At 30.6% G+C, this 18,194-nt stretch overlaps 1 protein-coding gene across 1 annotated transcript in view; it reads right to left on the bottom strand.

Annotated features, from left to right (window-relative positions):
• The window catches only part of LOC119599710 (serine--tRNA ligase, mitochondrial), a 73,310-nt gene extending 68,668 nt beyond the window's left edge, over positions 1 to 4,642 (bottom strand). The window contains exons 1-2 of the mRNA XM_037949606.1: positions 4,406 to 4,642; positions 3,790 to 4,354 (exon numbers count right to left, since the gene is read on the bottom strand). Of these exons, the coding sequence (XP_037805534.1) occupies positions 3,790 to 4,354; positions 4,406 to 4,410 (570 nt within the window). The 5' untranslated portion in view covers positions 4,411 to 4,642. The remainder of the gene's footprint in view (positions 1 to 3,789; positions 4,355 to 4,405) is intronic.
• Positions 4,643 to 18,194: the final 13,552 nt, after the last annotated feature.

Genomic DNA, 18,194 nt, shown 5'->3' with positions numbered 1-18,194 from the left:
ATGTCTATTCCTTAGAGATTTAGAACGGTTAAAAAATTTCATTGCTGCATAAATTGTCCAGCTAACTCACATGAAGTTAATGATTGTTTAAGTGAACATCGTTGTTCTATTTGTAATAAACGGCACCATACTTCACTACATCGGGATTCTTCAGCTTCGCAAAACTGTAGAAATGCACTTCCTGAGTCATTAGATGACAATTCTTCTATGGTTTTACGACTATACAATCCCATTCCTAATGACCAACGACCTACTAACTTGTCAACTGCATTGGTAGAAAGACCGACTACGTAAGGCGCTATAGTTGAACGACAAGTATTTCAAACCAGTCAAAACTATTCTATTCCTTCGGGTACTTTGACTAGTTCATTAGATTCTAGTATGGTTCTACGACCTACTAATCCAACTCCTAATGACCAACGACCCACTTTGTCAGGTACAACAGCTGGAAGACCTACTACGACAGGCACCATGACTGAACGACAAATATACCACACTCGTAGAAATCATTCTGTTCTTTTGGGTTATGCAACAGTCGACTTGATACTCAATGGTTGTAGATATCAAGTTAGAGCTTTAATTGACCCTGCTTCTAATTAAAATGTTTGTAAATTATTATTTTTCATTTCGTCTACGACAAGGCACTACGTGCAAACACTTATTGTAACCTTTTACGAGGTAATATTTAAATATAGATAATTCGAGATTTACGTCTATCCCTAACGCTGTATTAATAGAATCGTAAAAGATGGAAAAAGAATTTTTAAGTAATTTTACTATTGATCGCTTTGTATGGCAGACTTGTTGTTTTGAATTCCTAAATGATCACTACATATATATCAATTTACTTTACTAACCTTTTCCTAAATAATTTTTTATTCAACAAGAGTCCTTAGTGATTCAAGGATTCATCTTGGCTCAACCAGAGTCTCTTAATGGCTCAACCAGAGTCTTATTATGGCTCAACCAGAGTCTCATCGTGGCTCAAACGGGTCCATAATGACCCAAGTAGAAAAAACTGGAGTCTGATCATGGCTTATTTTAATTTGGAAAAAACAGTCCACGAGAGTCCTTCATGACTCGTCATTTATTTAGTTACAACACCTTAAGTGTTGCAAGGGGCCGGCAATGTTTAAGTACAAATCGATTATTTGCGTTATTTTTCCTCTAAGTGTAGTTTAGTTTACATCTTTGATGGAAAACTATTATTAAACCGCTAACTGTATTTAAACTTTGTTAGCCTCCATACTTAGAAATAAGTAGTTGATTAACATTTAGAAGCCTTAAAGAGCACTTCTTGTTGTGCATACATGCTTAAGGTAATATATAAATAAAGGAAGACAAATCTTCTCCTTTTATAAAACTAATAATCCTTTGTGTTTTATTCTTTTAGTGCATTTACACTGAACCATATCGGATTGACGCCGAAACAGACCCTTTTTGGGGTTTTTCCATTTTCTTGGAAACCATTAATGAGTTTTTATTACTTTTTTCTTGTATTTCGTAAAAATATAAATTAATAAAATTTCATTAAAAAATTTTAAATACTATTATTATTTTTAAAGTAGCATCATAAAATAACAGTAATTCATAAAAAATAATAAATTCGAATATTTATGTGAGACACTGTAGGTGCTTTTGCTAAATCCTAAACCAATTCAGATATCGATAAATACTTTTGTAAACTTAAATATAACCACTAGAGCTACAAATTGCAACAATAATAAATAAATTCAAAACAGGGACTATATGGGGAATTCTTTTTTTGTTTTAGATTTTAAGAAATCAACTTTTTGCATTAAATATTTCTTTCTTCTTTAAGTGCATAAAAATTTGTGCTCAAAGTTTCGAAAAAAAGGCTTTTTCGCGAAGCACACTAATAGCATAACTTCAATATACCCAAAATGTCACGTGTTCGAAATACTTTTAAATTATGTATTACTAATACATAATTTTCTACACTATCACTCAATTGAGTTATAGTTAAAAAAATAAAATTATCACTAAAAAATATTAGTGCTAAAAATATAAGCTTCACTACCACTAAGCTCCAGAAAATTAGTAAAAAATATATTTTTTGAAATAATATTTAGTGCTAGTTAAATATTATAATAATAATTTAGTGCACTACCCCCATCTCTGTGTATTAGCATCCTAAGATGTTAGAGCGAATACAAACAAATTTCGAATTTTTAATTTTTTACTTTAGCGAACTTTTGCATTATAAACAAATTATAAATTCTGAATTTTATCAATTATCAATCTTTGTATAGAAACAATTGGTTTGCATTAAAAAACATTAATCAAAGCTGTTCAGCTCCAACAAGATTCCCAAGATTTTATATAAAAATAAAATAAATGTATATTTCAAATTTATTAGAGATGAAGATCTCTTTTTATTTAAACCAAAAATATTACCTCGTAGAAGTAGATGGTTTTGTAAATGTAATTGCACGTAGTGCTTGTGTCGTAGACAAATCAAAAGTGATTTATAATGTCAAACGAAACAAGCATAAATTTGGTGGCAAACAATATTTAAGCACCGTTAGCGGTTACTCGTTAGAATCTTCCAACAAAGTTGCAAAAAAAGGAAAGCTTTATAGGATTCTAACGTTGTTATAAATAATATTTCAAAAAGGTAGTTAAATCAATTTTAACTTAAACAAAAGCCTTTCGTGGACTGAATAAGCGGGGTTTCTTTCACAACAAAAATCGATGAAGCACCCAAGCCGGTAATGTAGATTGATAACATTAACCGGTAGCTGACAGTGATGCTTATACGAAAATCGATTAGGCGTTCGAAAAAGTACGTTTTTGCATTAAAAAAGTTCATTTATGTAAATATATAATTTCTTTACAAAATTTAAATTAACCGAACTGGTTTTAATTTTACAGGTTTTTGATTAATAATTCATTTAAATTTAGAAATTAAAAAACAGTTAATTTTAGGTAAGATAAGGGATATGTTAACTGCAAAAAATTCATCAAAATTTCTCTTTCGCCGAAAACTTGTGTTGCAAGACAATTCGGCGAAGCACACCTAAACCGCTACTTTAAAGCGTTAACACTAAACATTAATCGGTAGCTGACAAAGAAGCTTATACCAAAATCGATAAACCGTTAAAAAAAAGTACGATTCAAAAATAAAAAGTTCGGTCATGTGTATGAAATTTATTTCCAAAATTTATATAAATCTTCATTTTAACGTTTTTATATTATTTACTCATTTAAATTCAGAAATGGAAGCAGCAGATAATTATAAACAAGCAGTTATTGGCTAACCACAAAAATATATGCATCAAAGTTTCTCGTGTGCAGAAAACGCAGTGTTTTTCTTCCAAGAAAAACTGCTTCATTAGTTCCCGCTAATAAAAATTAATAAAATTATATACTTTTATCTATAACCCGTTCGAAAAGATGGATTCGAATATACATATGCATTAATAAATTAAAATCCTCATAATTTTTAATCTATCAAACATAAATGAATATTTTTTTAGTTAATGATTGAAAATTAATGTATTAGTTCATGTTAAATAATCTATAAAAAAATATCGTTGATGTGCTATTAAAAAAATTTCAAAATTTTTTTTTACCTTAAAATCTAAATTAAAATGATAATTTCTCATATAAATTTATTAAAATAAAGATAGGGACTTGTTCTTTGTTAATAAAATAGCTAATTTTGTTTTGATGCTATACATCTGATTCAAAAATAAAATCTATTTTTTTGGTTAGTTAGGTATTATGTGATGACATACAGTTGAAATTATAACAAAAATATCTTACTTGCGTCCTGTCACCATCTGTTTGCATTCCACAGCCTTCAATAATATCTTTAGGCAAGATATCGGGCACAGATAATAAATTAAAGCCATTTTTTTTCAGCACATCAATTGAAAGTTGAATTAACGCCTGCTCCATCTCTGCCAATTTTCCAAGTAAATAATAACTTTTATGTCCAGTATAGTTTCCTAAATGGTCCATTCGGAAAATATTTAGATTTTTACACATTTCTGAAAACTCTATATTATATCCTTTATTCGTGTTTTCGGGATTAAACCGGAATATTTCTTTAACTTCGCTTCCATAATTCCAAACCCTAGGATGTACGTAGTTTGGCAATTTTAGTAACTCGTCTTCTAATTGGTTCAAATCATTATCATTAGCAGAATCTATATTGTTAACTAATTTACGTAAATAGGAAATATTATTACTTATTCCTCGCAATAACAAAGATTTCTCTAATATGCTCCAGTCTAAATCTTTCAAATACTGAGCTATTTCATGTGATTTATCTGTTTTATATTTTAGATTTGAACTGCGGCATACAAATTTTTTAAATGGAAGAAACCTAAAAAAATCGTGTTAGTAAAATTACAGAAAATATCAAACAACCAATTACCTCATTGTAACTATTGATAAGTACGGTGTATTATTTAATATACTTTGATAGGTACAAACACAATAGAAAAAAACAAATTTGCATAAACAACCGCAAAATACAGTTTCAAGTTAAATCTGTGAGGGTGGCCTCGATTTGGATATAAATCTAGATTTCTGAGCCGGCAGAATGTTTTTATTTTTTAAGAACATTAAGGCGCATATATTAAGGTGAAATCATTTCAACAGCTGTTTGTTTATATCAAGCAAGGCGAATTCACATAAGGTGGTGTTATCAATCAGCTGATTATTTTTTTCTTCACTTAACTCAAGGCGAACAGATTATAAGCCCGTGTCTATATTAGACAAATAGTTATTATTCTAAACGTCAATATGTTATCACAATAAAAAAAAAATAGCAGGTAAAGACGACAGCTTTATAACGTCATTATGACAGTGTTGTCTAAGCAATTGTTTAGACAACGTTGTCTTGATAACAAACGTCATTTTATTGTAAAATTTGTTTAAAATTTTGTTTTTGTGCAATTAAAATTGATTTTTAACATAAGCTTTAGTGAAATTAGTGTTTATGTACAAAATTTGCATTTAATTTTAATTATTTTTATAAATGAGTTGTCGTGATAAAATAAACATTTTCCCTACAAGAAATGTATGACCGAAACTACCACATACAAAATGATTTCACTAACACTCTTGCAACATTTTTCTATAAAATTGCTAAAAGAAAATAGTTAATGGATAATTCCATCAATAATGACAGTCAAATGACCGGTAAAATGACTGTTGATGTACCCAATGTGTGGTAAAGGGTTTCATTTGCATATGAAAGAGTGAAACAACTACATTTGACTGTTACTGTGTTTTAGAGTTATATTTTTCGACGTTATAAATTAATTATTTCTGTAAAAGCCAAAGATCAAGAAGCGAAAAATTTAAAAATTTACAAAGTCTATAAATTATTGAAAATAAAGAGAATTATTATAAACAGAATTTAAAAATAGTGCAGGAAGTGGAGCTGAAGATAAACATTTCGGAGTTTAATCAATCTATGGTAACATGATTACTTACTTTTAATTTTTATATTTCGATATTTATATGTATTTCTTACAGACAATTTATTTCCACAAATTAAAAGGAGCATCAGCGGATTTAAGATCCTGCGAGGTATGTAAAATGGTGAAATGATTGTTAATTTATGTACATGCTTATTATATTAATAAAATTAACAAATATATATCTTAAAATATTAATAAATTGTGTTTTATTATAAATTGGTATATCCGTCACATTTGACTGATATATTCATCACATATGATTAGTCAACAATGACCGATAAATACATAATTTTTAATTTGTTAACTGTGATAGATATATCCATCAAGCATGATCAGTCAATCCTGACTAATATTTATGTCATCCTTGGTTAGTAAACAACAAGTGAGGAGCTCAAATATATGTTTTAAAGTCGATAGAATTCATAAGTGCAAGGGAGAAGAAAAATCACATGTACACAAATGTTTCCATCACTTTTGTACATTTGCCTTAAGAAACTGATAGAAACTTTGCTTTACGCTGTGATAGAAATAATACATCAGTAGTGCCAGTCAAATGACTGTCACTGTTCTTGTAGGGTTGTTACCCTTATGCATAAACATAAACAAAAAACTGACAATTTTTCTGCCGACGTTTTGTCAAGTGCCGTGATAAATATTTGTCTAATATAGACATGGGGCAAGGTGAAGTCCAAGGCGAATTCAGCTAAGGTGGTGTTATTCAATAAGCTGATAATTATACCCTACACCACTTTAGTGGGGAGGGTATATTGGATTTGTGCTGATGTTTGTAACATATAAAAATATTCGTACATTTGCCTTAAGAAACTGATAGAAACTTTGCTTTACGCTGTGATAGAAATAATACATCAGTAGTGCCAGTCAAATGACTGTCAGCTAAGGTGGTGTTATTCAATAAGCTGATAATTATACCCTACACCACTTTAGTGGGGAGGGTATATTGGATTTGTGCTGATGTTTGTAACATACAAAAATATCGTTCTGAGTCGATTAAGCTATGTCCGTCCGTCCGTCCGTCTGGCTGGCTGTCCATGTAAACCTTGTGCGCAAGGTACAGGTCGCAATTTTCAAGATAATTGGATGAAATTTGGCACGTACGTTTTATTTCACCCAAGGATGAAGCCTATTGAAAATGGTTAAAATCGGTCCATTATTTCACCTAGCCCCCATAGAACAGAACCCCCCGAAAAGGGCTTCTGAGCTCATGACAATTAATTTTTGTGTGTTGAAATTAAAATTGACAAAACAAAGTCGTATATTTAGGTATTGAAAATAAAAAAATAATTTAAAATAAACTTATTTTTTTTGCAAAAAAAGAGATTTTAAGTCCGAAAAATATATTTATTAAATGTTTACTGATTAGATGTGGGCAAAATAAATTAAAAAATCTACGAATGTAGAAATTTAAATGTTATTTATTTTTCCTAAAATTTTTATGTACGATTTTATGCAAGTATGTATGTTTGGAAAGTGTGGTGAAAGTGGTTGGAGCTCCAATACTAATACAAAAATTCTACCAATACATAATTAGAGTTAGGTACCGAACAGTGTGACCAGGTCTCAAAAAATGTTGCGGCAAAATCCCATCCAAAATAATGCTAGAAAAAATGCTAAAGTGATTTTAAAATGCCAAAAAAATGCTAAAATTTTTTAAGTGTTTTTATGAACAATTCATATTAATTTGTAACTGAAATTCATTGCAATTTATATCAAGTAAGAAAGTATATTCTGCCGTGGTTGACCATATGAGTATAAAATTTGATTTATTTTTCGTAATAAAGCATTTATGTTGAATTGAACCTTGGTTCTGATATATTTAAACTAATTTTCTGAGAAAGGCTTTATGCATTTGTATGGGGGCTAGGTAAAATAAAGAAAGGACTTTAACCATTTTTAAAAGGTTTTGTCATTGGATCAAAAAGCATACGTGCTTATTGTTTTGAAAATTTCAACCTCTACCAGACGGTCAGACTTACATGGCTTAATCGATTCAGAAAATGATTCTTAACCGATTAGTATACTCAAACGTAGTATAGCGGAGTAGGGTAAAAAATTAAGTTCCGTGGTATTAAGATGCTAAAAATTATTTCAAAATTTTTGTAAATTTAGCAATATGTAATGTCTCTAAATTTAAAATATGTCTGACTGCAAAAATTACATTAAAACTCTATTAATTACACTAGTTGCTCATGGTATAAAACCTATATGTGTTTTCGGAAGGAAAAGTATAATATTTCTAGTTTTACTTTTTTTATATAAGCAATTTTATTTGTCTTCCTAAAAACACTTTAAAAATGGTTTTCATGTCACAAAAATATTGAAAATTCCGTTGAAATAATTTTAAATCTCGGTGAATAGATGTCAGGTTTATAACTCATACTTCCAAGATTTTTTCGGAAATATATATGAGAAGTATGAAATGAATTGAGAGATATATACAAATCCGTAAGTTTGTAATTCTGGAATAAAATGTCAATAATATTTTCGAAATTTATGTATTTTTTTAATTAAAAAAACGTGACAATAAAATTAATGAGAAAGTCTTAATTATATATTATTGATTTTTTTCAATACTTATTTTCAATAAATTAACAAGAACTCCTGAACGATGATAAAAATTAAAACCTCTTTATTTCGTATAGGAAAAAATAAAATTTGTTAATTAACCGTCATACATAGCCTTTTCCAAAATTATATGTTTCATTCCATGAGCAAACAAAAAGTATTATACCCCATTTACACATACACGAAATCTAGTACTTATGAGATTTCGAGCCAAATCTACTTGATTTTAACTAGATTTCCCATACAAAACAAAATCTACTTCGTAACTAGATTTCGTTAAAATCTACTCAAAATCTAATAGTTTTTAGTGATGCAACTCTGTTTTTTCCTAAAAAATACGACACTACACAAGAAAAAAGAGGAATTGTCATTCGGTACCTAACTCTAAGTATGTATAGGTAAAATTTTTGTATTAGTATTGGAGCTCCAACCACTTTCACCACACATTCCAAACAAACATACTTGTATAAAATCGTACATAAAAATTTTAGGAAAAATAAAAAACATTTAAATTCCTACATTCGCAGATTTTTTACTTTATTTTGCCCACATCTGATCAGTAAACATTTAATAAATATATTTTTCGGACTTTAAATCTCTTTTTTTGCAAAAAAATAAGTTTATTTTAAATAATTTTTTTATTTTCAATACCAAAATATACAACTTTGTTTTAAAAATTTTAATTTCAACACACAAAAATTAACTGTCGAAAAAATTAAAAAAATCTTTTTTTAGTTTGTGAAAAATAAAAATATTTCGGATTGTTAAATGCGATAAAATTGTGTAAAAAATTAAAAAATAGTTATGTGTTTGTGAAAAAACGTCTTTCAAGTCCTATTATCCCGGTATTTTTGCGAAAAAGTTTTGAAGTATTGTGAGAGAATTGAGTTCTCACAAGTGTGTTGAATTTACACAGAACTCGTCTGTGAAGAGAAGGAAATGTTATTGTTGTAAAACAATGTCATAGTCCAACTTCTTATTATTCTTTGTTGAAAAACATGAATGAAAAGTTAATCTAAAATAAAAGGTAATGTTATATTTAAATATCTATTTTTTTATTTTAAGTGGAATTTTGATAAATATCCCATTTTTCCTTCTTATTTTTCATATCACACACTTTTTCAAGAAATATTAGAAAAAATGAAATCTTCCTAAATGTCAAGAATAGTAAGTGTAAACGGACTAGATTTGGAAAAAGATTTTAAATGAAATCTACTAGATTTCGTGTATGTGTAAATGGGGTATTAGTTTGTAAAATAGCGTACTGAACGTATTTGTAAAAATATATGAAATCTCTTGAATTATTTCTATCACTTCGAATTTAAAAAAGCATTGGGTTCCAGAAAAATATTTTAGAATACAACATTTTAAAGTATTCATTTGTATAATTTTAAGTTATTTATCTTCATGAATCTTTTTGCATTTTTTTGGTCACAATGTACCGAATGACAACTCCTTTACGTACCAACTGACAAGTCCCTATTTCTTTATATTCTTTGTTTTTATATTTCAAATTTCCGTTAAACGGAGAAAAACTCCGTTAATATTTTGCATTATTTATGTAAAAAATCTAAAAATACCAAGCATCTCATAAACAGATATCATTTTATTTAAATAATAGCATAATGTATGTATACAAAAATGTTATTTAAGAGAAATATTTTTTCTATTAAATGTTAACATATTGTTTCATTTTTGATCTTAACATTGTGTAGATAACGTGATTAACAAAGAAATCTCTTCCGGAACACTTTATATTTTGCCGGACAGCGGCATAGTTTAATTTTAAAATCTATTAAATGTTAACAATCGGGGGAGTTTTCCCGTTTTTCCTACCGAGCGCGTCCCCGGGTGGTGGATAGGGGGTGGTGATGGACCATCTGTCTTCCCCCAGTTTTTAGTTTCACTCAAGCTGAGGGAGGGTAGATTGTCCACCACCTGGGAATATTATATTCCCGCGGACCAAAAAACTGGAAAAAACAACATGGAAAATAATGAATCCTCAGATGATAATAACAACACCATTATAGCAAATCCCAAAAAGGATGAAGTAGAGCAAATGGTGAAAGAGGTAAGTGATAGCATAGCTAAACTACCTATTACTAAGAAAAGACTATCTGGAACACAGAGGAGGAAATTGAAAAAGATGCTTCAGGATATCATAGTTAGTCAATCCCACGACACTCCTAAGGAAAAATCGGACTCTCTCACAAGATCTGAGGCAAAGAGGATCAGGTCTTCCGAAGAGTTGACAACTGAGAATAAACCTAAGAAGAAAAAGAGCTCCCCGTCTTCTAATACGCAGTCGAAGCACAGCCACACTTCACTCAAAGGAACCTCAAGTCAACATCCTGCGAGTAAGGTTGACAACGCCAAGCCAGATATTTCGGAGACGAACACGTCGACGAAACCAACCTCGAAGGTAAGGGTATCTCAAAAGAATCCTCGAAAAACGAGGAAGGAGAAGCTAAACGGTGGAAAAGGAAAAGAGCCGCCATCTTACGCCAAAGTTGCCAGAAGAAGACACCGGGACGATCTTTGCTATGCTGTTTACGATGCCGGTAATCCGACAGGCAAAATTCCAATAGACCAGCAAGGTCTAGTAAGGTAGAAGATCTGGTGAACAATAAGATAGTGGACCACGTAATCGTTTCAAAAGGCAAACAACCAATAGAGAGCGTGAGCTGTGAGTTCAGCATGGGCGTGATGTTGATGAGGTTGGCATCTCACCAATGTGTTAGCACCCTAAGGAACTTGGTGGAAAGTATCCCTCCTCCCTGGGACGGCGCTAAGCTGGGACTGGCAAAGAAGAGTGAACTTCCGGTGCTCTTAAAGTCCACTGTCTATATAAAAGGATGGAGCAGCAAACTGGCTAATGAACGTATACTGGGGGATTCTATATTGAAGACCCAGAAACAGAAATATACCACCGTTTACCAAATCATAACACAAGCTTCCATTCAGAAGTACGAGCAATAACGGAATGCGTAAATTGGATTAGAATAAATATGGCGCCCACAGCGCTTAATATATTTAACGACAGCCAGAAGGCAATTAGGGCGATATCAGGTGATAGAACTAAATCTAAAACCGTATTGGCCACTCGGGAGTAGTCGGCAACGAAAGAGCGAATGTAATAGCTTTAAAGGGAAGGGAGCTCGAGGCAGTTAACCTGACAAACGCAAAACCATTCGACGCAACAAAAGCTGAACTAAAAATATGGGTGAGAGAATCCCATAAGGCCTCTTGGAATAATGAAACAGTGGGTAGAACCACGAAGATCCTATGGGGTGACCCTGATGAGAGCAAGACGAAAAATCTCCTCAAAATGAGCAAGTCTGAAGTTAGTATGATGGTACCTATTCTGAGTGGACACACAGGATTACGAGCACATCTCTGCAAAATTGGACGTGCGGATTCAGACGAATGTAGAGCATGTGGAGAGGACAGTGAAACTCTGGAGCACTTTCTTTGCCACTGCCAGGCATTCGTCGATGTTAGATCCAAGTATCTTGGAAGTGATGTTATTCCGGAAATAACATTCCTGACTAACACTGATTGGAAGATTCTTAGGAATTACGTTCAGGAAACTGAGTTTCTGAACACTGAAAAATAATTCATTCAGTGAATTTATTTTTTTTTTATGATAAGGAGCGCACAACAGGCCCGATAGTGGCCTAGGTGTATTTCTTCGGATTTGATGTAGTGTACATCCTCCTATCAACCTAACCTAAATGTTAACAGTTTAAAAAATATTATTATACACTATATTATACACTATGTAAATAAAGAGATAAACTAAAAAAAGTTTGTTCCGGAACGATTTATATAACAAAACCCATATGAGGTATTTACCATAGCTGAAAAATGTGAATAGAATAAAAGATAAAAATACTTTTCATATTATTATAATTTTTATACCCTCCACCACTATCGGTGGTGGTAGAGGGTATAATTGTATAACTTTGTCATTCCGTGTGTAACACCAAGAAATATTTATCTCAGACCCAACAAAGTATATATATTCTTGATCCTTATGAAATTCTGAGTAGATTTAGCAATGTCCGTCCGTCCGTCTGTCTGTGTAATACACGCTCACGTTAAAACGAAGCAATAGAAATTCACCCAAAACATTCTTTATTATCCGGTACAGTTTGGTATTGAAAATCAGTAAATCGGTTCACGACGTAAAAAGTTATGAGTAAAATTTCCAGACTACATCGAAAAAATAACGTTTTTTCACAATTCTTAAGTAGTTTTCTCAGAAACTACCAAAGATATTTGGTGTGAATTTTGTCACACATTATTTTTTTGTGCCAGGGATCAAGTATGTTCAAACTCATAAAAATTGATACAATATTTCCCATAGCCCCCATACAAAGGTGTATATTCCCGGAAATTAGTTTATCGTTAATAACTCCCTCAAATATATCGGTATCAACACAAAATTGTGTACATACAAATATAATATGAATAGAAATCATACCACCAACGTAGATCTCAGTCGGTCCACAATTGGTCATAGTTCCCATATAAGGTCCACTTCCAAAAATCACCTAAACGCACATATTTCATTGATAAATAAAGCTTTTGTGATAAAATTCGAGCTGAATATGTTTTGTGTACATACAAATCATTCTACTAAATTTGTTTTCGGATCGGTCCATTATTAGTCATAGCTCCCATATAAGGCCCACTTTCGAAAATCACTTATTTAATTGTCCTTGTACCTTTATTTATCTTTATTTGACAATATGTTTCATCTATATATGAATCACTCTATGAAATTTTTTCGGATAGGACCATAATTGGTCATAGCTCCCATATAAGGTCCACTTCCGAAAATCACTTAAACGCATGTTTCATATAATAAAGCTATCGGTATAAAATTCAACTTGAATATGTTTTGTATACGTATAAATCATTCTAACAATTTTGCCCGGATCGGTCCATAATTGGTCATAGCTCCCATATAAGGCCCTCTTCCGAAAATCATTTAAACTCACATACATATTTCATTGTCAAATAAAGCTATCTTGATAAAATTCGACACAAATATGTTTTGTGTACATACATATGAATCACTCTACGAAATTTTTCTGGAGAGGCCCGTAATTGGTCATAGCTCCTATATAAAGTCCACTTTCGAAAATTACTTAACCGCACATATTTTATTAATTAATTAATCTATTGGAGTAATATTCGTCTTGAATTTTTTTTTGCATACAAAATTTTCCTGAACCTAATCAAAAATATACATAAATGTTAGCCCTCACTACGGAAACACAAATTTTGTCAAATGTAAAAATTTGATAGTTAAATGGGTTTTAATAAAAAGTAGCTTGCTGGTGGAGGGTATATAAGATTCGGCATAGCCGAATATAGCACTCTAACTTGTTTCTATACCAAAATCGGAATCCATGGTACATTAACTTACAAATGAAAATAGGATTGTAATCTACATTACATATATACATACATTATATTCTTATTTGCAAGCGTTTATGGGCGTCTCATTAACTTCGCTTAGAACTCCACACATTATGTAAGTAAAATTTTAATTTGTCTTAATGATATTGTGGCTTACATTCTAAGCGAGAGCACATCGATGAGGCAGCCTAGGACACTTTTATGTTAAATCTAAGTGGAAGAATAAGTGGAAGCACCACCACTGACTCCCACGAAATATCGCTTAGATAAACGAGTACATAATGTGTATTTTTAATTTAATTTTTTTTCAAATAAACCTAGCCTATTGGTCATAATCGGTTACAAATTTCTACTTAAAAAAAAAAGATTTTATACATAAAAAATATAATCATATAACAAATAATTAAAAATAAAAAATAACTTATTAATAATAAAGTCAATTTTAAAATAATTTTGAAAAAAAAAATATTAAAAGTTGTACCGACAAAATTTAAACCCTAACTCAAAACGCCAAAAGATTTATAATGGAAGTTCATCAAAACCAGCCAAGAAAAACAATCTTCACCAAAGTCAGGATACTGTATCTATCTATCCCTGCCATAAAAATCGATAATCGTGATCCCCAGTCTCTAAAAAGTTAAAAGTACAAGAACATGAGCGCCTGTTAGTTAAACGCAAGAAAAATAAACATACTCCGTTCACCAATTCAATGACAACACACTATCCGCAAATTAAACTCCAAAGTAAAATATTTTAGACGTCTCAACAAAACGTCTAAGACTAACAATTCAATCAGTCACTAATATGTCAAATAAAACACCATGACAACTCACCAACTCTTCTAAGAATATACGACTATAATACAACCAAATAACCTCTAAAACCCACGATGCAAGAGAAGAAAATGAGAGACATACAAAAAACACAAAATATTGAAAACAAAGAATGATTTAAAAATGAAATACCAACCAAAATTAGCAACAGCTAATAACCAAAATGATAAGAGGAACAACAATTGAATTAGACATCTAATTGCAAATAGAGTCCAAACCATAGAACAATTCGCACAAAAGAAAAAAAAAACATTTTAAAGACTCCTGACAGAATAGAAAATAAACCAAATAAATTAATTGAAAATAAAGCAAAGAACTCATGTATATGAACAAATAAGAAAACAATATGAAGATCAAAACTATAAAAATAGAAATGGCTTATCCTATGGCAAAAATAATACCAAAAATATCTCTCCCAATGACCAAGACACTCTCTCACTATAAACAATCTGAGAATTAATCAAATATTAAAGATAATTCCACACATCAAAAATAAATTCACATATTTAGCAAAATTTTTATCAATTTAACACATTCACTATGAATTCATACATATAATTAAAATTATTTTTACAAATGCTGCGAAAAAAATTTTTGCAAAAATAAAAAAATATTAATATTGTACTTTGACTGGATATAAAAATATTCGAGAAAGCTACTTTAAATGCTTATATTTTTCAAACCGATTGAGATATTAACCTAGTTTATTTTGCAATGCATTGCAAATCAACTCTAATTTTAGGAAAATTTTTTCGATTATTTTTTATTTGCAAAATTTTGAGTTTGGAAAGAAATTGCAAATTTTTTAATTATCAGTGTATTTTCTGAAATATGAAATTTGCGATAACTATTTTAACATAAACATAAATAAATATTTACTAATTAGTACTTATTTTATTTGAAAATAGCTTAATCTAGATTTTTAACGATTTTTTAATTTTTTTTATTTTAAACCGCTATAACTTTTGCGCGCATTACTGAAAATAATTATCAATCACAAAACAAAAGTAGTCGTCATTGTTACGGTCAAAAGAAACCTATATACATGTGTATAATACACCACTGTTTACCAGAGCCTGAAATATCATTCAAAATGCAATCAAACAATATGGATCCTACATAATATATCACAGATAATGAAAAGCTGCTATTAATAAATTAATGCAGAGCTTCCCACTATCATACAAAGCGTGATTCCCACTGAAAACCACCCATCCTAAAATTATGATAAGAAAAAGACAACAATATTGATCAGTTAAACAGAAGCCACAACCACCCAGTTCACTACCATAGGATAAAAAAGAGTACAAAAACAATTAAATATAAAGTTGCAATTAAAGATAAAATTTAATTTATTTAAGAAACATGAAAACACTGAAACATCATGAAATTTTACCATAATAAAACGATACAGCAAAAATAACCATTGTCCCTTTAAATGTCAAATAAAAAGTCATCCATGCGAACACAACACAAATATTCACATATTGCCCATCTACATCATAAGAAAAAAAGCAAGAAGAGCAATCAGGCATCTACACAACTTCAAAAGACATCAACACATCGCATCATATGTCAAAAATTACAAGTTTGATACCAATGTAACATACAAAAATCAAGAAATCAGGACACTATCACAAACCATAAAAGAGCACACAGCAAGATATTCAATAAATTTGCCAAATTCTAAGAAAAACCAGAATAACAATCTAAAAATATCAAACAAAATCCAACCATGAAATACTCATCATGTGCAAGAATAATACAAAAATATAACCAGAAAGAAATTTCACCAAAAAATTTCAATTGAACAATACCTACAGAATCAAACGAAGGAAATATGCAACTTGTTATAAGCTCGCGCCATTCTAACACAAAACCAACGTTCCAATATCGGAGTCAGTTTAGGTATTTTCAGCTGTCTATTCCTAGTAGATCTACAGAATTGAAACAAACTAATTAAATACTCTGGAGTCTGCAATTTATATCATCTATAAAAGTGTAAAAAATGTATATATTTTATAAATTCCATAAAGGAAAAACCCAAGAAATCTGAAACATAAGACGAAACATGCTGTGACATTCTAAGGGAATATATGTATGTACCTAATAACTCGATTGAAAGGTACCAGAAAATACCTCTAAGGCATACAAAAATATAGACATTATCAGCGCATGAATAACTCTCTTTCCAACACTAAAAGGCAACAACAAATCTAAGCTACATATATAATTTACGTAAAGTAAAATTAACCCTAGAAATAACAGTGTTAACATGACCCTCAAAGCTCAAACCAGTATCAATAATTATACCAAAACACTTAAGTCTATCAACAAACTCTATCATTATACCATCAAAGTTAACTATTTTTACCGCTGGGATGTAATGAAATCATCACACATTGAGAGAAAATACGGATGGAAAATTTGACAGTCGTATGGCTCTCTTCATTTTTTGAAATGATTCAAAAAAAAAAAAAACAAGATCAAAGATAAAGTATTCCCCGACAGCCGGTTCTACGTACCGGAATGACCCGAATTATTCGGCCAAGGGATGTCAACCCCAGCAACAATAATACAACAATAGGATAAAGTAAATTAATAATGTAGCGACACGAGTTGTTGTGCAACAAACGTCTACAAAAACCACAGGCAATTTGTTTTTGTTCGAAATCAAAATTTACAAAAATTTGTTGTTAAACAACACAAAAAGTAAATCTAATATAATTTTTTTATCAAAATGTTTATAATTTTTTTATATAAATTAAATAATTTTTATTAAAAATTAAATAATTTTTATTAATTATGAAGAAATTATGTGATCTTATTATTGTGAACCAATAATTAAATGAAAATATGACAATTATTAGTGTGCTTTCCAAAAATATTTTGTTATTTATATTAAAAATCACAGAATATTCTATATTTTTTAAAATTAGAACATTTTTAAAAATATTAAACACTTAAAATACACTTTTTCACATTAAATACAACAAATTCCTCAGAAATTTTTGCTTTATGCGTAGAAATGAAAAAAAAATGGCAACATTAACATTTTGACAAGTAAGACCACAAATAGCAATATAAACAAGTAAGAAAGTATAGTCGGGCGTGGCCGACCATATGATACCCTACACCATTTATGAATATTAAATGTGATTTATTTTTCATAATAAAGCATTTATCTTCAATATTCCCTTGTTCCGATACATTTAAGCAATTTATGGATGAAAAACTAATTTTCTGAAAGAGGCTTTATATGGGGGCTAGGGGCAAATATGGACCAAGCCCGATCAAATTTTGTGAATATATTTATATTTTTCATAATATTTTATTGTGCTGAATTTCATCGCGATATTTGTGTTTATAAGTTAATTTGGGACATTCAAGTAATTTTCTGAAGGGGACTTTGTATGGGAGCTAGGGTCAAATGGGGCCCGATCTTTATGAAATTTGGCAGGGTCATCAAGACTTCTAAAAAACTTAGTTGTGCCGTATTTTATCGATATATCTGTATATTTAACATAATTATGAGCTCAGAAGCCCTTTTCGGGGGGTTCTGTTCTATGGGGGCTAGGTGAAATAATGGACCGATTTTAACCATTTTCTATAGGCTTCGTCCTTGGGTGAAATAAAACGTGCGTGCCAAATTTCATCCAATTATCTTGAAAATTGCGACCTGTACCTTGCGCACAAGGTTTACATGGACAGCCAGCCAGACGGACGGACGGACATAGCTTAATAGACTCAGAAAACGATTCTAAGCCGATTGGTATACTTTAAGGTGGGTCTAGGACGAATATTTTTGTATGTTACAAACATCAGCACAAATCCAATATACCCTCCCCACTAAAGTGGTGTAGGGTATAAAAAGAAATAGTCAGCTATG

Source organism: Lucilia sericata, unplaced genomic scaffold (genome assembly GCF_015586225.1).
Source record: "Lucilia sericata isolate MDLA Ls3-8-SP2 unplaced genomic scaffold, ASM1558622v1 Contig000085F_arrow, whole genome shotgun sequence".
Lineage (NCBI taxonomy): Eukaryota > Metazoa > Arthropoda > Insecta > Diptera > Calliphoridae > Lucilia > Lucilia sericata.
Note: the sequence above shows the minus strand (reverse complement) of the source record. Positions and strands in the feature narration are given on the sequence as shown.